Below are 22,893 nucleotides of genomic sequence, written 5' to 3'. Positions count from 1 at the left end.
TCGTTCATCAACTTGCAAATTGGCACATCAAAGTCAGGCCGGGAGCGGAACACAGCCACAGGAGGGCACCGGGGGCTGAGGGCGCCGTGGAGCTGGCACACGGGACATCGGGGGATGGAGGGATGAGGGATCGGAGGAGGAGAAAGGGAGCGTTTCGGAAAAAGGGGATCTGCCCGTCCAGATGGGCAATGCTATGCAAAAATTATTGGGCATTCCAGGTCGTCCCATGAGTGACTGCTCAGGTGTGTGTCGGCGCCTTTTGTGGGGAAAAAAAAAAAAAAGGTATTAAAGAAATGAGTGAGAAAGTGTGTGACAATGCGGGGATGGAGTGACAAATTATAACGTATGTAAAAAATATGTTTTTATTTGATTGGATACCTCATGTTTAGTTAACTATTAGATCCATGCTTGGCAGATTCTGGTGCTTTGTTTCTTGATTTTGTTATCTAGCAGAAGACAATTTTGTTAGGCACTTGTGCCTGTGGGAGAGGGTTACCTGGCCAACACATGGCAGGCAGCTCCATAGGACCGAGATCTGCCAATAGCATGACTGTCAGCACATGTTTCATTTTACCAATTGCAAACCATTTCTGGGGGAAAATAATGAAATCAATTGCTTTTCGGAGGGGCGTTAAATTCATTGTGCTGTAGGTACCAGATTTCCCACAGTGGCCAATCAACATTCAAGCCTGTATAAGATATTACACAACATGACGCAGGATACGCCGACTGCAGAGTTGACTGGCAGGAGTCGAACACGCTACACGTTGTAACCAGGATCGGTAAAGACCCTACTTCACAGTATCCTACGCGCTGCCAGTAGCCTGAATGCAAAACCAAAGAACAAAAGAAAAATTTGCGATCAAAATTCTGATTCCAAACTGACTAAATGTCAAGTATTAAAAAACAAAAAAAGAGACCTATGTTGATAATCAATTAATTGTGGCAAGCGGATGTTGAAACCTGTATCTGTCGCTTTATTGGAATTGGTTTCTAGTTCACATCCTGTGCAGCATACTGCAGGTATATGCTCACAATAACAATTTAAGTAGTAGAGGTATTCAATGTTGGTACTTTGGTACAATATTTTTGCTGTAAATTCTGGAGCTGTCTAGTCAATGAAGTTGAAGCTTGTTTCCTCTTTGTGATATTTGGACAAAGCAGTTGCATTTATTATTATTAATGATGCATTATTATGATTTTCCACTGCCAAATGAAGCTGGCAAGGGATGTCCAAAATTATTGCCACAAATCATAACTACAGGTCTGTAAAAAATGAAGAGACCACTGCAAATTTGAATATGACCGTCAACTCATTCGAATGTCACTCAGCAACTGTAGGATGACATCGGAAAAATGTGCATTGGTCTCTTACATTTTTCCAGAGGTGTATATTGAGCATACCGATTGAAGCGTTGACATGGAGAAAAAAAACTCCATAAAGACAAGAAAAACCTACCCCCTGGAGACCAAGTAATATAAACGACAATCTTCCTTTATGGCTCACAGTTCAAGTGTGATCATGAGGATCATTTAAGGTAATTTTATGTAAAAACATTTGAACATCTGCAAGTGGTTATGATCACTTTGAGACAAAGACTTTTATTGGTAATCTGTTTGAGAACTTAAATACTTTTCAAGCCAGGGAGCAAAGTGTTGTAGCTACAACGCTAGCTAAGGAAACTTTGAAATAACAAACTGTTGAGTTCTGTTTAGAATGAGGTGATGGCTAGTAGTTATAGCTGACATAATATAGTAATGATAATGATATAGCTGACACCTGCTTCGAAAAAGAAACGCTGACAAACTCAGGGTGTCTGGGCAGCTTCTTCATTTGCCTTCCACATGGCATTGTTGCAGATTTCATGTCAAAGACAATCTGTCCATGTCAAATATTTTGAAGTTCAGACATTGTATCCAACAGGATCCCACAAGATGAGATCCCTGAGAGATCGGGAAACTGGTAAGACACATGATGGTGGGTGGGTGCTGTGGCGCAACTGGCTACAGCACCCGTACCATATAAAGGGTCCAAGTGCCCACGGGGACCCGGGTTCAAGTCTGACCTGGGTAATTTCACGACCCTACCCAGTCTCTTACTGTCCTATCAAAAATAAATGCATATCTTTTTTTTTTTTTTTTTAAAGTGACATTACGGCAAAAGACTCACGTTGGGGTGGGAAAGACTGACGCGGATCTCTCTGGTGTGAGCGGAAGTTGCCCTGGTGATAACTTCCTGGGGGAGGGGCATTGCTGTACTGGCCACCCCTGTGGTGTCCTCCAGGAGGGCCCTGACTGTACTGGCCGCCACCGCCTTGGTTCCTGTTCGCATGATGTCTGGAAAAGGGGAAGGAAAATGCCAGAACTTTAAATCATAAGAGTGGTACATATGGACCACATGAATGGACAGGAACAATAACACATGTAAAAATTTTGGCTGAAAACAAGGAAATAATGGCCTCTTTCACATGCCAAACCATGATTTATTTGTGGACATACACTAGTTGGCTAAATAGGAGCTACTGTTTCTCTAAACCTAGTGGTGATGTACCCAGTTAATAGTGTTGACAGTTTCTGGGATGGAGACCAATCCCTTAACATGTGCTAGTGTGATGCAATCTAGACAAAATAAATGACTTAATTAGGAAAATGGTGTCAGAAAAATCAGCAGACAATCTCAGAACCTAATTCCTGTGTGAAAACTATGTGTGGGCATCCAGATGTTTAATCACTAAAATGTGCCTCAGAAACACATTTAAAACACGAGAGGACCAGCAATTAGGATGCTCGTCTTCACAGATTATCACTGTGCTGAGCTTGAGAGAATGAGGGGGGGGTGGACAACTACATGCTTGAAGGACACAAATAAAAGATGACAACTAACAGTTGAGTACATCTCAAGAGTCAAAACCTACCCCAAGGCTCTGAAAGCAGATTGGTCCAGGTGGACCTGCTGGCGATTGGGGTTGAAGCCAAGCTGAGGTCTCCATGGTCCATTGCTAGACCTCTCCCAGTCTCCAGGTTTCAACACTTTAGCTGCAAGTCTGCATAAAAAGGGGGGATAAACCTGCATTCACAACTGTGTGCAAACAGTCTAAAGGAAAATTATGAATTCAGCTAGCTCTAGATCACTCTTTTAATCAAGGGACGAGTTATAAATAGCTGGGTAGGGCAACTTTATCTAAAACACATGATATAATCTCAACAAATGTGATTTCATACAAATAAACCCATTTCTGTCAAGTGCTTCAAAGAACCTTAGTAAATGTCATGCAAATTTCAAGATTTTCACATGTCCAATTCGAATGGCCAATACTTTCACTAACATCCTAAATGGAAACTCCGCTGATGGTAGCCTTGATTAGTTGAACACTCAATTTAGCTGATCAAGTAATTATAATTAGACCAACTATAATCAGGTGTGCTTAGAGAAGAGATGGACAGAACATTTTCTGTACTGGATTAAGAAGGACTGAACCAGAGAAATTGACATTGACACACATTGGTTTACTGTTATCCAGAGAAAACTCTGACTCAGTGGACATTTCTTTTATACAATAATGTAAAATGTATTGCTTTTTATATAATGCAATACATTTTTTGTAAGTATTGCATAAACTATATAATTTGGAAAGATTACTTACTTGGCCCCAGCGAGTAAAACTGCCTTGAACACAAAATCGTCATCAAATTGCGGGTCCTGGAATTTAATTCTGTGAAGACAAGACAAAGATACATTCAGTGCTAAAATGCCTTCATTGTTCCACCTTGCAACTCATGGCAATAAGCCTCAGCGCTGCAGAAATGACCTTTGACCTTACCTGACTTGACTTGACTTTCTAGAATTTACAGATTTGCATTTTGAAATGAAATCATTTGCATTTTGAAATCTGTTTCAAGGGAAATTCTGTCTCATTCAACACTAGATGAAGTTAGAACGGAATATAAGGGCCACACATGAAGAAATTTTTTTTTTATTTTTTGCCATGGCGAGATTAAACTCGACATGTTGACTTTAAAGTCGCCCTGTCGACATTAAACTTGACATTTCGAGAATAAAGTTGAGATGTCATGTCGACTTTAATCTCGACATGCTGACATTAAACTCGCAATACAGTTTAAACATAGCATACACAGTTTAAGCTAGCCTACACTAACGCACAATATGCCAAATGAATAATGGGCTTCAAATAGGTGTTATTTCAGATAGATGGCTAGATTGCAGATATTCAGATAGATTGCGTCTTGTCTGTTAACTACTCATTGCAGTCATCGTGAAGTGCTGTATCTCGCGGTTGGAAATACCATGCACTATGCCGTTTAGGCTATATAGCTAGAATAATATATGTATCCAATGATATAATGTTTCTATACAAAATGCTATTTCACTCTGTTTTACGTGGGTAAGGCCACCGCACATTCAAATAACTGCCCTTCATGAACCACAGGCCGTCACTCTCCATATGTTAACATGGCAAAACTCTCTCTAAAACTGCTTTTCCATGTCTCACCTGCAATAAACATAGGAGGCTATAAAACACAGGTATAGCCTAAGCCAGGGGTCTCCAACCTTTTTGGGAATGAGGGCTACCTGAAGACCCGAAATCAAATGGAGGGCTACTCATTTAAAACAAACATACCCTCACCCCTTTTTTGCAAGGGTAGTCCTCCTAAATAATAGGCCTATGTGATTTTTACTTTTAAATTATCAATATTGTGCAGGCCTATACGTCTTTATATATTAAGCAAATATGCAACACTATCAACATTTTTGTTCAGTTTGTTCATTTCAAAGTTTGCATGGGGAATCTAATCTATTTTTTTCCCCCCCCAATTTATACCCACCCACCATTATGAATTCAGGGGTTGTTTAAGTTCTGATTTCAGTGGACAATTCGGTTTTAACATTTCAATAGTAATCGCCCACACCACCCTAACATATGAAAACTTTAAAAGGAGTTATTGCACACCTCAAATGATCCACGATCGGACAAAAAAGGGTAATGCACAGTCCTGCTCAGTCATGCATGCTATAACATTTTCAGCGCTATTATACAGTTGCCTACGGAGGAGAAAAGGCCTGTGAGCTAAAGCAATGGTTTTTCAGTCCTTGAACAATCATGCAAGAACCGTATTTGACGAACATGGAATGGCCACAGAACTTTTGGAAAGATATGCTTCCATTGGCTACACCAGACAAGCAAGTTTTTTCCCCCCTTTACTGTCTATGCATGCGAGCAGCGTGTATGCGCTCCGCTTCCGTTGTTGTTTAAAGATTGAATGGGAAACGGATTTGGAGCCAAAGGCTAAAATTTAACGCAGCTACAATTTGTATCAATTTGGTATCACCAATATCAATTTAATGTTACAGATGTATGGCTACATACATTCTTAAAATGGTTCTGGTCTAGACTTAAATATCTATTGAAAACTTCACAATGGAGCGTGTTTTTAGAGCGTGATCTGCAGGCGACCTGTTGGCTATTTATAGAAAGTGCGCTGGGGGCGCCTCATAGCCGTCCCGCGGGCTACCTGGTGCCCGCGGGCACCGTGTTGGAGACCACTGGCCTAAGCATATATACTATTTTGATCCCGTGAGGGAATATGTGTGCATGTATACTTTATTTATGCACTATGTGTGCATATGTGCGCATGTAGGCTACTAGTACATGGAGTGGTCGGGAGGAGGACAGCTTCATTCGTCCCTAGACATTCAGCAATAGGCTGTTTTGCATCCATCACAAACAAGCAATGTGAAATTCTAGGATTGGGGAGAGCGCCTAGTAAGCATGAAGTTGAACCTTTAGATTAAAAACACTCTTTAATAATAGGCCTACAATAAATAAATAAACCGCTAATGACGTTTAGGCTACTTTTGACCATCGCATTAATCGCCTGTAACTCCGTGATAAGGACCTACAGGAAAGTATTTGGCTGAGCAACGGAGGTTAATGTTTTATGTTTTGTTCACATGATATAGGCCTATGTCTAATCATTGTTGCAGTCGAAGAAAACTGGAATGTTTAATTCGTCCTCCCTTTCAATCGTCCCGAGCGGTCGTTCTCTCTCCAAACTATAACTTTATTCTCAAAATGTTGAGTTTAATGTCGACACGTCGAGATTAAAGTCGACATGATATTTCCACTTTATTCTCGAAATGCTGAGTTTAATGTCGACATGGCGAGTTTAATCTAGTCATAGCAAAAATGTTTCCTTCATGTGTGGCCCTAATACTCCGTCGTATGAAGTACACACTGAATAGTGACTGTTGAGAGTTCTCACTCACCCAATAGCACTGTTCTGTGCCAGGTCTCTCAACAAAGGAATAGGAGACTCAACTGGTCTGAGGAGGAAAAGCAAAACTTCAAACAACAACATTGGCAATCATGCCAAGCCTTCAGTGTAGGCCATTTAAATTCCAGTAAGACTTTTCAGTAATGGGAGAAGTAAAAACCGCTGTTCCTTACTTATCTGGTAGAATAGGCTCTTCGTCAAGATTTAATGTACCTTGGATTCCATGGCATAATTCCGCTGGGATCTGAGTGCCCTGTACAGATGAAAATAAAAAAACATTGCGCTTCTTTAAAGGGACACCAGGCAACGTTTCCGTGTTAATCAATCATCTTTGTAAGTCGGTATATGGTTAAATGACTCATTACGGGGCGAATGAAGGCGCTCTCGCCCGCCCCTACTGCCTGTAGGAAGAATATCCCACTTGCAAGTTCGGTGTATCCTACCCACTGACTGAAGCAGGATCAGTTTAGAGCACAGAGGCAGGCTAACGAAACGCTAGAGATTGTGTATAACGTGTGTATAATGGCAGAGCCGGCTAAGAAGCAGCGAAAACCCTTGACGGAAGATGCAAAGAAAAGGAAAAGAGCTTCAGACCGAGCGAGGGGAGTTTCGTAGAGAAGATTTTGTTAGATACAGGGTAAAAAAAAGTAACAATGTAATGACTGAAGAGCCATTTTAAGACCCATAGGACTTCTTCCTTCAATGTAGCCGAATTGTTGGAGTGCTGAATGCAGTGCGAGGACTGATGGCAAGGTCTGAAGGCTTTGCCAGAGCAACTACATTTGCAAGGAAGTGGTCATTGTTGGAGGATAGGCAGGTAAAATAAAACAGATCCGCCAACTCAAAAGAAAATTCCAGTTAATATCAGCCTAAAATTGCAGCCAAGATCCGACACAATTATGATATTGTGGATAGTTGACTTAATGTCAGAAATCTTAAATTGAGTGTGTACCTGAAGAAATTAACAATTTACAGTAAATCACTTGAAATTCTGCCTGAAATTTCTGTTCTTTGAAAAAATTTGTTGACATTAAGGGACTGGAAATTATGTTTTCCTTTTTTTAATCCATTTTAATGGCGTCTGCAGTCTGAAAATGGACTGTGTGTAACGGATATTTTTTCGTTCCTTTTAATTCACAACACTTACATGCCAATAAATAAAGATTGCGCTAAAGGCTAGTTTAGTCATCAAACATCAATTAAAACACCCAATTAATGTCAATATCAACAATGCATGGTGTGGAAGTCTTAGAGTGGGGAAGTCTAGTGATGTCTGCAGGCATGATCTAATATTCTAGGAATTCCTGTGACAAAATGCACTTTTTTTCCCCCCCCCCATCTCTCATTACGACTATGGGTTTAGCTGCAATAACTACTTTTGTCACCTTTCGATGCTGTTTGTACGTAAACTTTAATTTTCATGTCAGCAGTCCATAATCCTGTTAGTTTCACTTTGAGTAATTTTGCGAGATATTGGCATTTGCAAAAGTCTACTCTCTCGGAGTACCCTTAGCTGACATTATAAATAGGCTACTATGAAAAGTCACCTTTTACTTTTGCAAAGGAGCTCATGAATGGTCATCACTCGAGGAACCATACATCAGCGTTTCTCAAACTGTGGGTCGCGACCCAGGAGACATGCCAGGTGGGGCGTGAACTGACGTGAAAAACACGTTTTTTTATTTTTTATTTTATCTGTAGCCTGGGCCCAGGTAGCACCCGATGCGCAATGGACGCACTGTGTTATTCACAGGGAAGCGCTTGTGTCAAGACAGCTTAGTTAGTCCCGACCTACATGAGATTTTGAACGTTGTTGTGAGTGGTGAATTTCATCAAAACCCGGCCCTTAAAAGCGCGTCTATTCTCCACACTTTGCGAAGAGATGGTAGCTGACCAAAAGGCTGTACTGTTTCACAGCGAGGCAAGGTGGCTTTCCCGAAGTAAAGTGCTGTCGCACGTGTTTGAGCTCCGAGTCACCTCTTCTTGGAGGAAGAGCGCATGTTTGAATCTGCAAGCACGTTCACTAATGAACATTTCTTGACGAAGCTGGCCTATCTTAGCGATACATTTGAGTTAAATGTCCAGTTACAAGGCAAAGACAAGCACCTACCTCACCTAGCAAATAAGATTACTGCATTCACCAAAAAAACTTGAGTATGGGACAGGCGCCTCGATCGCGACAGTAATATGCCTTTGAGATTTCTGAGCGAAATCGCTGAAACGTCTGATTGGGAGCCACTCTTGTGATCCCATGTATTAAACAGTAGGCCTACATCACATCCCTGCAAAGTTTATTTCAAAAATATTTCCCAACCAGCAGTGCTCAGTATGACTGGATTATGGATCCATTTAATGCAGCATGTTGGTATTTCATTGAATATATTGTACAATGCTGTAAAATGGCCTATGCTTCCTAATATGTTGCTGAAAAACAGAAGTGTGTTTTATGTATTTATTTATTATTATATCTGCAGCACCAGCTGATTTTAACTCTGTTGAAGAGGATATATTTAGAACTTTATTTTTTCTCATTATTTCAATAAATTTGACAATTTTAAGCTTGACCTACCACTTTTAGAGCGATGAGGGACAGGTGGGGCTCGAGAATGCCCCCTTGATCAAAGTGGGGAATGAAAGAAAAAGTTTGAGAACCACTGATCTAGTTTGTTAACTACCACAGTCCCGAGTTGGGTCGCGATAGTCTGTCACTTTTAAAAAGTGGGTCCCCAAAAAAAAGTTTGAGAAACACTGCCATACATGCTGAATGAAGAGGGGGGTACGAGAGCTTAACAATGCTGGTGTTGACTTGTGGCATTGGGCAACACATTCGATCATCTCAGCTTGCTAATAGTTTTCTATACGAAGACAAGAGGAACTAATCTCGCACTGTGATAGGTTGAACTCTTTTCAGCAGCCTCAAAGCTCATTGGCAAACTAACTGTGCACTAGGAGCCAGTCTAAAAAATAATGGCAATAGAGTACCGAAGCCATGATGTAGCGTTGCCAAGGCAGTAATTTCACTGGATCTAAACAAACCAATCTACCATTAGAAATCACTATAGCGGTGGCTTTCTTAATCTATTTCAATAATTTTACAACGTTTCTAAGACGTTAGTATATTTTTTTTACACTGTAGGAATCACATACTACAACATATATTCATACCAACCCGATCAAATTTGTGACTACAGAGTTTTATTTTAGCAAGGATTTCTTCCGTAAAAGAGACCTGCATGTAACTTCACAGCATGCGGTTAAAATCCTTAAATTCACAGACGTGTTTTGGCTTTATTTTTTTGGCAAAAAACATCACTCTTAACAGCCGCCAGTCTTTGGGAAGACGTGAAATATCCACTGGAATTTTGTTTCTTTCTATTACACCTGCCAGGGAATGCGTGTTATGTGGCTAAGCTGCTGCCTAGCAGGTAAAACACATTTAAATGTATATATTTAGTTTTATTAGCTAGAAATGATGTCTACATTCAATGCTATTTATGCCACTTCGAAAGTTTGTTTAGATCCAGTGATTCTGCGGTCATGGAAACGCTACGTCACACTTCAGGACTTAATTCTGGCCAGGGATTACAACTTCACAATACAGCCTAAAAATCACACATACAGTTTCTAATAAACTGCTGCATTAACACTAAAATGGTAAAATGGTGTTTGGGGGCAGCAGTCTTGGCAGGGTGTAGCCATATTCAGCACTCCAACTCACCTCGTGAGATTCTGAGCGGTACAGCTCATGGATGAAGTCACATAGGGGGTGGGACTTCTCCACAAACATGATGTCACTACCCAAGCTGTTCCTTTTAACTGAAAACAAAAACAGACAATTTAGCTCATTCTCAAGTCATTGCATTGTAATGAGTTTTGAACAGAGAAACGTATACATAGCATTCGTCTTAAGTACAGGGGTCAAATTTCCCCCTAAAACCCCCCCTTGCCCACCAGACCCCTCAAGTTCATTTTCAGTTCTGATGCAGTTTTTGGGGTGACCATTCCTGTACTGGGGGGACCATTCCATACAGGCCCTGAAATCATGTCTCAACAGAGTACGGAAAAACAGAATATGAAAAAGAGTACAGAAATACCAAACATGATTAAATCAGGCAAATTATGGTTCTGCTGCGCACCTTATACTTCTGACATCCAAGTGCAATGAGTGTCTCCACTACATTAAAAGCTATTTTTAAGGCTCAGTCAACATTTAAACTCAGAGAATAAATTAGGATTGAATGAATGAAAAAACTGGATGAAAGCAAATGTGCTCAAGATGAACACATCTTGTGATGTTGCTCGTTCAGCTCTGTTCAGAGAAGTAAAATCAGCTAGTTAATCAGCTAGAGTGTGGGGATCAGATGGAGTGTGGGCAGGGCTTGATTATGGTCGACATGTTGGCCCATTTGATTGCATTTACTTTGCGGTGGTAAAAACAATGTTACATTTTTTACTGGGTGATAAATACCCACATTTATCATGCCATTGCTGATTAATGCTCTTGATAATTGATGTGGTCATGACTCTACTGAAAATGGCAGTATTTGGAGATATCATTTGGTTTACATGACTGATTTTTCTGTAGGGTAGAAAAATATAGTGCATGTTAACTAAAAAAACAAAAAAAACAATGTTGATTAGTAACTACTGTCTCAATTTCCCAACTAAACAGCAATTTTCTCAGCGGGAGGGTGCTCATTTTTTAAAACCTTTACAGTACCATGACAGCTGCTGTTTAAACACCAGTGGGCGTACTTACTCTCCTCTGCTGTGAGGTTGGGGTACACCTCTGCCAAGGCAGCCCGCAGCCTGCGCTCATCCACGAAGGGAAGCAGGGCCACACCTACACACACAAAATAATCAAACTTGTTGCTAAACGCTTTATATTCTGGCAGTCTTAAGCCATTAGGTCTGATTCTGTAGCACCTCTGGTTATTAAATGAAAAATGATTTGTATTGACAAATGATCAAAATTTAGCTATATGCATTTACCGGTATATGCATTGAACATATATCTTTCGATGAAACTAATTTTAAAAAACAAATGTGCAAGATGTGGTATGATCCAGTATATGATCTGACTAGCTCTAGCATTTTGAACTACCTGATAAGGTTTGTAACCGGCTTACAAAAGCAGTGTTTCTTACATTTTAATCATAAGAAAACAACTTTCCTCACATATGTCACTTATGCATCACTTCATACTTCACCCAAGTATGTGGCTTGAAGTTCAAATACACATCACTTATCATTCATTATTGTACTACTTATTGAGAAAAGATGAGTTTACCCTGCCAAGCGTATTTCTTCCCATTGAGATCAATTGCAAAGTCATCTGGGTAGAAGTCAATGATCTGGGAGTCCTGCGGCAAAAGGCAAAATAATGTATCCTTCACAACGTAACCACAAGAACAAAAACCTAAACAATCGTTTCATTTTCTGGCCATTAACAACACTTTACGGTTTTGTTAGTAAACCCGATTTAATGAACCAACTCACTGGGTCGGTCATCAAGGCCCTCCAAGTCTCCGGCAGGAAGTTTCCACTGGCCGCCGGAAACACACTCATCAGCTGCTCCAGAGGCTTGAACTAGGAAACAGAATACATAATATTTGCATACATGCACAACGCTTATATGTTTATTTATATGTTTGTTTGTATATGCATATGAAGAGTTTGGCTCCAAAACGCTATATCTCCATTTTTAAAAACATTAAAAAGTCATGTTATTTAATTGCGTATTTCAGGTAATATCAATAAAATTGCAGTTGCGTTGTTTTGATTGAGTAAAGATAAATCAAACAACAATACCCCAATTAAAGTTCCACTGAAATTACTTGGAAAACAAAAATGTAAAAATATTTTATGAATATTCACCAAAATGGAGGATAAAGCTTTGGAACCAAACTCTTCATTCATTCATTCATTCATATATATATATATATATTTTTATGATGGGAACCAGAGACTTGAATGCCTAACGAATGAAATGCCTGTGTGTGTCTGTTTTCCTTACCGGCTTGGTTCCCTTCTCAAAGTCTTTGCACAGATCTTTGATGTCTTTGAAGTCCGATGCAAACGGGGCGTAGTGGAAGGGAAAATACCACTTCCAGGAGGCACAGCCCTGTTGGAATACCCAGATCACTTCATGTCTCCAGAGAGATTACCCACAACACTACCCTTCAACTGGACCACTCTTTTTAATAAGGTAAAAAAGAGAACACATTTTAACAGTGCTTCTGCAAAGACTGCGCGTAGACTCAGTGAAATATCAGTATTGCTACACGCACACTTGGAAAATGTCAAAGTTCTATAATATAAGAACTCAACTCTTCCTTTAACATGTATTGACTCAGTCATGCCAATTCTGTTAACGTAAACAAATTCAACACAGTAATTCTCATGGTTCCTTAAGATACTAAAAATTGTCATTTGTTTCCGATACGGTGCAAATTATTTTAACCCAGCAAATCTCCCTATGCGTCTCAGATCCTCCCGCTGGTGAATTACCATTTCCCATATCAAGCACTGACCTTCACTGAGGATTTAATGTGCTCTGTGGGACTTCTTCGCAAAGCAGCACTGCAAATCTACAGAAATTCTCTAGCTGTTCAGGCTCATATGTATGGATAACAACCTAAACTTCAACAAAATGCTCTTAATCCCCCGAGCTGGCAATTTGGGTAGGCAACAGGGGCTTGTGCACAGAAATTTCCTGTGTTCTGTCAGTAATACATTTCTTCCCAAACAAAATTATTTGTACATCTGATAACAAAAACCACTAAATCCAGGTGTGCATGTTCATTCATTTTCACTGGGTGTGGTGGCTGCATGCATATATATGCGTCCTTGTCCTGAACCATTTAGCTGCGCATCATGTGCAGATTTGCGGTGCATATGGTGCCAGAGATGCATTCACCATTTCTCCAGCATACGGTGTACATGTGGGCGGCATGCGGCACATGTGCGTGTGAAGAGCGCACACAGCTCGAGCGATCACCAGGCCCCGGGCGCTAAATCTGAGAACGCGAGCCGGAGGCGAACAGACACGTTCCCAGGCAGCTGTGTGGACTCCATAATGAATCCATTCAGCCACTCCCAGGGGAGCAACTCTCTACAAGCTCGACTAGGATAGTAGACTACACCGCACGCCGCCCCTCAAACACCCCCTCCTCCCGCCTCACCATCATCACCTCTGTACACGCACACAGCTCACAATTACAGGCAGCAAATCCCTTTGCCAATCCCTAATCAGACAGGGATCTAGTGGAGAGAGCCCGCTGGCTAATTATTGAATTTAAAGCTAAAAGATCGAGACCTGCATTTACAAGATGCCGGCGAGAGATGTATGTTGCAGGCACTCGTCAGGCGACAGAGCAAACAAAATAGGAGAGGCCCGGCTTGATCCCCAGACGATGTCAAACAAATGGGGTCAAGGGTGAAATGCCACAGGTGTGTGTGTGTGTGTGTGTGTGTGTGTGTGTGTTTTGAGGCAGCTGTGGAGCCTTTTTTTCCAAATCCATTTAAAAAAAATAAACCCATTAAAAAAATAAAATAAATTGCACAATAGGCCAGAGGACTGCAGAGCTTCTGTGTGCCCTTCTCGAAAAGGAACAGAGTTACCTCTCTTTTTGAAGGTCAGAAGCACAGACTGTGAATATGGGTCAGAAGTGCCAACAAGCACCTTGAGAAAGTGGCCAAGGAGCCAAGTTGGTTTGACTCCGAGGAAGACAGTGCGTTGAAACGTTAGTCGCTTACACCATTACAGTCTGACAAAGCTATGTGTGCTCTGGTCCTTCCCTGCGCTAGTCTGAAGTGGTCCAGGCCCCGCTGCTTGATTCTGTGGTCCTGCTCCGTGAGCACCGAGGGTGCAAGTGACTCCCATTTCATTGGCTTTATTGACGCGGTCCACATGTCTGGTGCACAGATCTGTTTGTGAGGAGGCCTGTGACTACAGGGCTGCAGTAGCACGGGGTGCCAAGGAGCGGGAGGCAAAGGCCGGCTAAGAGCTACGAGACCAACTGGCACTCAACGCAGGTAAGGGATACCTGTCTAACAGCTGGGGAAGAGCCAGTCCAAGAGAGTGGGCTTCTGATTTGACCAGATACTTGCCTGGACAGCCAAGGGTGCCCATCCATTTCATAGTAGGAGCAAAGCCCCCAACATTGACAGGCATGTTAAGACCATTATCTTTAACCTGAAAGAAAAAATAAAAAAATAAACAAATCCAATGTGAGGCCTACCTGGTAGTAGTAGCGCAGCACCCAGCACAGGCCTTCCACATAGGACTTCACCACTTTTCTGCGGAAGGATTCGTCACTCACATCCACGTCGAATTTTGTTTTGTAATAGCGTTGTTTCCAGCCATCCTCCCACAACCTGGAAAACACCAACCCCATAAATGCATTAACATCTCAACAAAGCCATTAACACCAGAGTGTTAAAAAAAAAAAAAAAAAAAAAAAAAAAAAAAAAAACACACACCACAAAAAAGTGCCCAAGTTCACCAAACCGAGCCCCCTTTAAAATCATCTGTATTCACTCCCATGGCGCAAATGCCTATTTCCACGCTTCCCAGATCTGTGCAAATGCAATATGAAAATTACTGCTGTAACAATTTCCTTGCATCGACTTGTGGGGCACGATGAGAAGAAAAAAAAAAAAAAAAGAAAAAAAAAAAAAGAAAAAAAAAAAACACATTTTTCTGCTCCTGTAGTGGCCTGAGTGGTGACTCGGTTGGTGTGACGAGGATCCATTCCGCGCATACAATCAGGGCTGAGCGGCATCTGTCTAACCAATCCCTCCCCTGTCCCGTGGGGAGCAAGAGAAGGCTCCATGAATACCAATTTATCCAGATGGATTTAACCAGCTTTGCCAAGCGCATCGCAGAGGAATTTGCAAGGACCCAGCGCTCCTTTCCATATTAATCACAGGCGGAGGAGAAAGACTCCACTACAGAGCACTCCAGAGAGGGTGTGTGTGTGTGTGTGTGTGTGTGTGTGTGTGTGTGTGTGCGCGCATATACCCATGCGCAAGAAAGGCTATGTGAGTGTGACAAAAATAGGGGGTGGGGTGTATGGGGCTGGAGCTGGGGGCAGAGCAAAAAAAAAAAAAAAAAAAAAAAATCCACATTGAATTATCCTAAACAGTATAATATGCCAAAAATGCATTACCATTTCAAACATTTCTTAATGACATCACGAAAACAAGCAAAATAAAAACGACAAATTGAAATCGATTAAACATCTTATTCATCACTAAAATGTATAATAGGTGCAAGACGGTGATGAGAGGTCTTGCATCTACTCACTTGAAGGCCTTGAACAATTGACATTGCAAGTACACAAAAGAGATTACGTGGTGGCCATTGTCTTAGTACTCATGCAAGTGGTCCATTGGGCATGAATCTACAGGTGACTCCCTGGGATTCAGCCTTAATGCACAACAGCTAGGACTTTCACGGTTTTCAGTTTGAACAAGAGCATCTAGTATTAATGACAGAATGGACCAGGCTTGGAATTTCACCATTCTGGGGGCAAGGCCACTTGGCCTTCAGTTGGGCATATTTGGTGGGGGGCACAAAGGCCACATGTCAGGGCACCAAGGCCAAAGTTAACTATACAGTAGTAGGCTATAAAAAAAAAAAGTTGTATTTAGCCTATTCACTGCAGTAGACCTGCATCACTGTATGAAACATTACAAAAACATGAAACATGACATGACATATAACTGTAAATCTGATCATCTAATAAACAGATATCTAGGCTATATATAAAATTTATTTTATATTTCGCCTGCTATGAAATCATGTATTGAAGAATTTAAATGTAGCACAGCTCAGCTTTAAGAAACTCAAATAGCCTAGATGCATGCTTAGCATTTTGTGTCATTAAGGCTACTTTCACAAACTCTTAGTCAGCTGTCCTCTGATTTACCAATATCTCGGCGATATTTGTAACATTTATTTTGTATTTGGCCCGTTATGAAATCATGTGGAACAATTTAAACACATTGTAAAATTTGGCGACATCCATGCATGTCGAAATTTACTGCAAATTCAAAACTGGATTACTCTGGAACGTAAGGTCTGCTGTTTATTCTGATATGTGGTTTGTCATGTGGTAAAAGAAGGGTTTGTGAAGTATTCCACCGAGATGAATGGGTAGGGAGATCATGGATGCAAAACCTTCAGTAGAATGTATGATTAAATTGAATTATATTATTTACTTTTCTCGTGAACCGTTCAACACCGCAATTATCGGCTAACATCGTTTAAAAGCTGAGAAAAAGCTCTTTCATGTGATACTTGTGATGTCTGTGTGATGAATAGGCTACTTCGCGAGTAGTTCAACTGAGAAGAATGGGTGAATTTGGACACACTTTCTTGCGCCGTCACCTTCTCCACTGCGTAAAAGACTAAATTAATTTGCGCTGTGAATGCTAAGATTATTTTGACAGGCCACAGGCTAAATAAAAATCGCTATTAGTAGGACAAAGCAGAATATTGAAAGAAGGGGACACCAAGGCCACCGTGGCCTGTAAACCTATGATTTTCAAAGGGGCTTCACGGCCAACGCAAGGGGCTACGACGGCTATGGCCGTCGGCCGTGAAATTCCTACCCTGGAATGGACGCAACTTGTGAGCGCACTTCACTCAAAGCAGTTACATTTTTTAAATAAAGCAATTGAATTTGCACAATTTATAATAGCAGCACTGAGGTGCCGTGTTTGTAAACTTGAATGCATCTTTCAGTAAGATAAAGCATTACCGTATTTTCCGGACTATAAGTCGCTCCTGAGTATAAGTCGCATCAGTCAAAAAATGCGTCATGAACAGGAAAAAATCCATCTGGATACCATATATAAGTCGCATCGGACTATAAGTCGCATTTATTTAGAAAAGTATTTCACAAAATCCAAAACCAAAAACAGAGACTATGTAACTGGATTATTGAGGCCAAAAAGATTAATGTTAATGAAGATGAAGGAGTGAAGGCAGCCAAGAGGAGGGCAAGGTAATTGCAAAGCAAAAAAATTCACTGAAAGAAAATGCAATGTGGTACACCAAAATGTATTTAAAATGCTGAGAATACATGCAATCAAGCATTTTGGGCAATGTGGAGTCACAAGCTGGCAGCAGATTAAATGCTCATGAGAGCTCATCAAGATGCAGTTTTAAACGTGACTGAAGCAAGCCAGGCATAGGCCTATAGGCCCGACGGTAATTGTAAAGCAATTTACAAAAGATTCACTGAACAAAAATGCTGATGTGGTACATGAAAATGTAGCTAAAAATGTGGAGAATGCAATGCAATCAAGCATTTTGGACGATGTGGAGATACAAGCCGGCAGCAGAATAAATGCTTGAGAGAGAAAAAAATGTGTTTTAAAAGGACGTGCAGACAGAAGCTGCAGCAAGCAGGTGATATTTAGAAATTTATTTCACAAAATCCAAGACTAAGAACAGACAGACTATGTAACTGGACACATTGAGGCCAAAATATTGAGAATTCTACAGGGAATGTTGAAGATGAAGGAGTGAATAGTGGCAAGAGGCCAGCCGAAGGCTGCTGACAAGGGCCCGACGCTATTGTAAAGCAATTTACAAAAGATTCACTGAACAAAAATGCTGATGTGGTACATGAAAATTTAGCTAAAAATGTGGAGAATGCAATGCAATCAAGCATTTTGGACGATATTTTGGCACAAGCTGACAACAGAACGAATACTCGCTGGCCACCTCCGAGGGAGCGTGAGAAAAAAAGATGCGCATTTAAAACCAGGGCCTAAATTTCAGCGCAGGGTATTGCGCATAAATTATTACTAAGTATTGAGCATACTAATAAAAGTCCCAAATTTGATACTGTAATATTCATTTGTTAACGTTCTGTGTAACCCACAAGTACCATTTAGAACTAGGCCTACTGCCGACATCCAGCAATATGCCGTTTCACCTTGTAGTGGCACTCGACCTTAATACAGCCCTCGGGAGCGCGTACTGTAGCTGAAAAGGTGCTTAAGTCAGTGGAAAATGCGCGCAGGAGTTGTATACATAAGAAACGCCCAGATTTTGGGGCTGCTCCTCCCAAAACGCTTAACTATGAAGGAGAATTTTTTTACTTATGCACCCTTACACATATGGGAGAATTTGCCCCTTAGAGACTGATGGACAGTTGTTTAGAACATCCAAATGCCTAATTGGAAAAACTAACCAACCTGCACTTTGTCTTTAAAATGATGCATCTACTGTGCAGCCTAAATCTATAATTTGAAGTCTTAAAGGGGCCTATATTACTCCTGCTTGTAGCTTAATACATAATAGTGGGACGAGTTACTCATCAGTGGGGAAAGTCTTTTTGTTATATCTATTCCTGTATGGCTCCTTGTTTAAACGAGAGGCACAGGGTACAGTCTTCAGTCTTGCTAAAGCCAATTAAATAACTCTAACAAAAAAAAAAAATCTATATCCAAATCTAATACCACACGCAAAAGCCAAAGCATTAACATCAGTGGGTCAGCTCAATGCTCTCCACGCGCTTCACATCATGGTTCATGTTGCACCTTGTTCGTTTTTGCATGTTATTTAAATACAGGCCCCCCATTTCCTTTTCTACACATCGCATCCCATTGCATTATGTCCCACTACAGTTTTTACTTCTACAAAACACTACAGGACAGAGCCTAATGACAATGTTCAATACATATAACATCAACACATCCAGAGATCAAGGAGAATCAGATCACCAGCCACTAAAGCACAGGAGCATTTACCTGACGTTGTCCTCGGGTTCTGGCTCGTCGTCGCTGTCCTCAGCTTTCCGCTTCACTCCGCGGCCATCCACACCATCGTTGCCCCCTGAAGACTACACAAAAAGAGACAAGAAGTGTCACTATCCAAGCACTGTGACTGATACTAAACAGTGACGGGGAAAATAAGCGCATATATACGGAATATTGTGACCTTCATTACTCCTTGCTCAAGGGGTTAAGGCAAAAATGTTCCATTAGGCCCTTTCACACTGGCGAAATTGCCGCAATTTTATGTACCAGAATTGCGGAACGACTGTCCCTTTCACATAGAATGAGGCGGAACGGCGGGACAAAGTGTCTCGCCAAATTTACTACCAAGCCCCCTAGACATTTTGCCGAGTTTTTCGTTCCGGCACCAGTGTGAATGGGTCAAGGCGGAAAGGGGAATCTGGGCGGGCATTTCGATGCCATGTCCAGCCCACCACAGGAGATTGCAAATAAATCTAACTGATCAAAAGCAGCAATAGCATAGACAGCACATTATGTCAATCTATAAATTCACAACGTCTGCAATCAGTTGCCATAATAGGCTATCCTAAAATCCAGTGAAAAAACAAAGCATGAACTCATGAGCATCTGTCTGGCCTATATGTATATCCTCTGATTGTAATGCTTACAGATATCTAGGCGATATTTGTAACATTTGTCTTGTATTTGGCCTGTTATAAAATCACGTAGACCTATTGAACAATTTAAACACGTTAGGAACCGCAAAGTTGGAGACATGCATAAAGACATTGCTGCAAATTTAAAACCGGATTACTCTGGAATGGCTAAATGTACAGGGGGATGCTTTACACCTTACCTTGTTCGGTAAGGTCTGCTGTTTATTCTGATATGTGTTTGTCATGTGTTGAGGTAAAGTTTGCGAAGTATTCCACCAAGATAAATGGGTAGGGAGACGGGCGCAAAAAATATGATTAAATTAAAGTTACTAAGTTATGATTAAATTAAAGTTTTCTCGCAAACCGTTTACCACAACTACAACAACTAACCACGAACATCGTTTAAAAGCTGAGAAAAAGCTCTTTCGTGTGATACATGTGATGTCGGTGATAATAGGCTACTTCGCAAGTAGTTCAGCAAATTTGGGTGGGACAGAATACCTACAGAGCAGCAGCGCTGGCCATATCGGCTCTGGCTCACATGATGTACTGCTTTAAATGCATTATCACTTCACTACCCAACACGCGAACAAGAAAGAAAAGAAAAAAGAAACCAATGTGCTTATGTCGCGATTTCCGATAGGCCCAGGCCTAGAGAAAAGACAGCTATGGTAACCTAACAATTAGGATTTGCTTTGCCTACACTGCTGTTTGGTTGTCCCAAACTTTGAGACGATCCATACTCGCATTAACTGAATCTTATCAACCCGAACTGCGATGTTCCAAACAGTGTGACAGGATGCAATGCCTAATAATCTCACTGCCTTCGGCATAACTGCTAACAGTGCGCCTAGGCCTACTGTTAAACATCTGAAAAATATTAAGCTGCCGTTTTCTTTTCATGACGAGCACTAGGCCTACGCTTAAATGATTTATGACTGAATGGAACGTTGCGTTTTTAAGCGCCAGAACTGCTTATCACGTCGTGTGACAAAGTTTACACCAATCATCTTCTTCTAATGTATCCTTATGTTGAGATGTCCATTCTCTTTGCCCTATGCCATCATTTGTGCGCGAAGCATGTTTCAATTAAGGCAATAAACAAGCTACTAATATTTAATGATTTCATTAATAAATTGTACGCACAGTGCGTACAGGATTACGGCTGGCGGCGCCACTGACCAAGGCCACAGTAGCCTGTGAACCTCTGATTTTCAAAAGGGGAATCACGGCGAACGCAAGGGAAACTCTTCTCTTCAATTTCCCATCCAAATTACTTTTTATTGTCTGAAGACATCTATCGCAAGAATCTAACATTCTAACAGCAACAGCAAAGCAAATGCAAGCTAACCAAAGTGCAGTCGGTTCTCCCACCATGGTTTTTGAAATCACACACCTGCTGCATCTGAAGCCCCACGCACGCATAATAAGGCCTACGACTATCACTCTACACGCCCCCTGTTGCACGTCACAATTTAATTTACTATAGCTGATCCTGCCTCCTGGCTCCCCAAAATGCCGCATCATGTGAACAGATCAGCAGGCCGGCAAATTTTCACCTCGCTTTCAGACACAAAAAGACGGCAAAAAGACGTCTCCTCTTCCCGCAAATTTAGCGGGATCTCTGTGTGAAAAGGCCTATTGAGAGCTTGTCCTTTAATCATGTTAAAATAGACTGAGCATTAAGAGAGCAAGCTGCAACTGTTCGATTTTTACTGTGTGAAGTAGATAGAGATAGTCCTACAACTCCCCAAATAATTTAGCTACAAATGTGCCCTTAAGGGATGAGATTCCACTCAGAAAAGTCTGTGTACAGTCATGAACCAACATCAACCCCAAACTCATGGACTTTGCATTACCTTGAACACATCTTTAGATGCATTCAAAGTTAGACTCAAAAGCAGATTCCGTGTTTTCAGCCACATGGCGTGATAAAGGGAGAAATGGTGGAAAGTAAGAAAGGCATGTAGGCAAGAGAGGGAGAGAGAAAAAAAAAAACAGAGCCCAGACCTTGCTCCGTTAACCCCCTGGCTTTGTCGGTACCCCATTCATATGTTAATGTTAACTTCTGCCATTGTCCTCCTCTGACATGCGGCGGCTTAAAGAATGAGAGCATTGCGCCAGCTCACAATTTCGAGGTGCAAAAGGAAACCAGTTTCAGAACTGTGTCTAAATTAAAAATGGAAATGACCGTGGCCCATATGGACCATTCTGGGCATGTAAATGTGTACCATTCAATTCCAAATCAACTGCTGTTTAAACAAGAGCCACCTCATTCACCATGTACGTAGAACACAGGGGAAAGGAGTGACCGAGGGCGCGCGCAACGCACAGAGAGAGAGTGAGAGCACGACACAGACAGAGTGACTGAGCGCGACAGAAAGATAGCGCGACAGAAAGAGAACTCGCACAAAAGACGGAGAGGGAGAATGTTACACAGGTGCAGCGCTGCTGCTGCCAGCCTGACTTATAAACATCTAAACAACTAGAACATCTTTTCACTGGGTCTTTTGGCTGGAAACGCTTCCAACACATGCGGTTGCAGTGCGGCTGAAGCCGCATCTGAGACTCATGTGCCTCGCAGGCAGCGTGCATGCTCTAACCTGTTAACACGGGCACTGAAATGAGAACAGCCAGGTAGCGCGGCTGCCATGCACTTGCCACACATCCGGTATGCGTCGGATGGGAGAGTGTGACAGAGTGAGACATGCGTTAGACACTGAGAAACAGAGCAAGAGAGTATGAAAGAGAGAACTCCGCTCGATACAGAGAACACAGAGAGTGCGAGCTCACATGTGACACAGGAAGAGTGACAGAACTGATGAACTGAAGACCTACCTTGTTCCCATTTTTTATCGAGGCTTTCAAGGACTGGGCAGCATCCTGGAATCACAAATGAAAAGAATATGGGCTGATGATGAGTGCGGGGGACCACATATTCAACCATACAACTATACATCTGTGCTTGTCAAAGTAGGCCTTTGTAACCATGTAGTCACAATCAATCCTTTTTCAAACCATGGAATTAGACTTTTCATGCAAGGCTCCTTAGTGTTATTTAGCAGTCATTGTACAATATTCTAAAATGGTAGTTCTTATACTTTTCCACCTCAGGAAGCAATTGGCTCTCCAAGTACCACCATTATGACCGGCATTAAAATCAGTAGAGTAGGCCAATTTAACA

At 41.5% G+C, this 22,893-nt stretch overlaps 1 protein-coding gene across 1 annotated transcript in view; it reads right to left on the bottom strand.

Annotated features, from left to right (window-relative positions):
• Positions 1–22,893, bottom strand: part of xrn2 (5'-3' exoribonuclease 2) — a 42,637-nt gene that overhangs the window by 6,888 nt on the left and 12,856 nt on the right. Inside the window, exons 16-28 of the mRNA XM_042095627.1 lie at positions 22,548–22,592; positions 19,066–19,157; positions 14,538–14,673; positions 12,311–12,418; positions 11,794–11,883; positions 11,585–11,657; positions 11,054–11,137; positions 10,013–10,110; positions 6,468–6,547; positions 6,287–6,343; positions 3,645–3,713; positions 2,916–3,044; positions 2,171–2,337 (exon numbers count right to left, since the gene is read on the bottom strand). Of these exons, the coding sequence (XP_041951561.1) occupies positions 2,171–2,337; positions 2,916–3,044; positions 3,645–3,713; positions 6,287–6,343; positions 6,468–6,547; positions 10,013–10,110; positions 11,054–11,137; positions 11,585–11,657; positions 11,794–11,883; positions 12,311–12,418; positions 14,538–14,673; positions 19,066–19,157; positions 22,548–22,592 (1,228 nt within the window). The remainder of the gene's footprint in view (positions 1–2,170; positions 2,338–2,915; positions 3,045–3,644; positions 3,714–6,286; positions 6,344–6,467; positions 6,548–10,012; positions 10,111–11,053; positions 11,138–11,584; positions 11,658–11,793; positions 11,884–12,310; positions 12,419–14,537; positions 14,674–19,065; positions 19,158–22,547; positions 22,593–22,893) is intronic.

Source organism: Alosa sapidissima, chromosome 6 (assembly GCF_018492685.1).
Source record: "Alosa sapidissima isolate fAloSap1 chromosome 6, fAloSap1.pri, whole genome shotgun sequence".
Classification (NCBI taxonomy): domain Eukaryota; kingdom Metazoa; phylum Chordata; class Actinopteri; order Clupeiformes; family Clupeidae; genus Alosa; species Alosa sapidissima.
The sequence above is the reverse complement of the archived record's forward strand: the minus strand, read 5'-3'. Positions and strand labels throughout refer to the sequence as shown.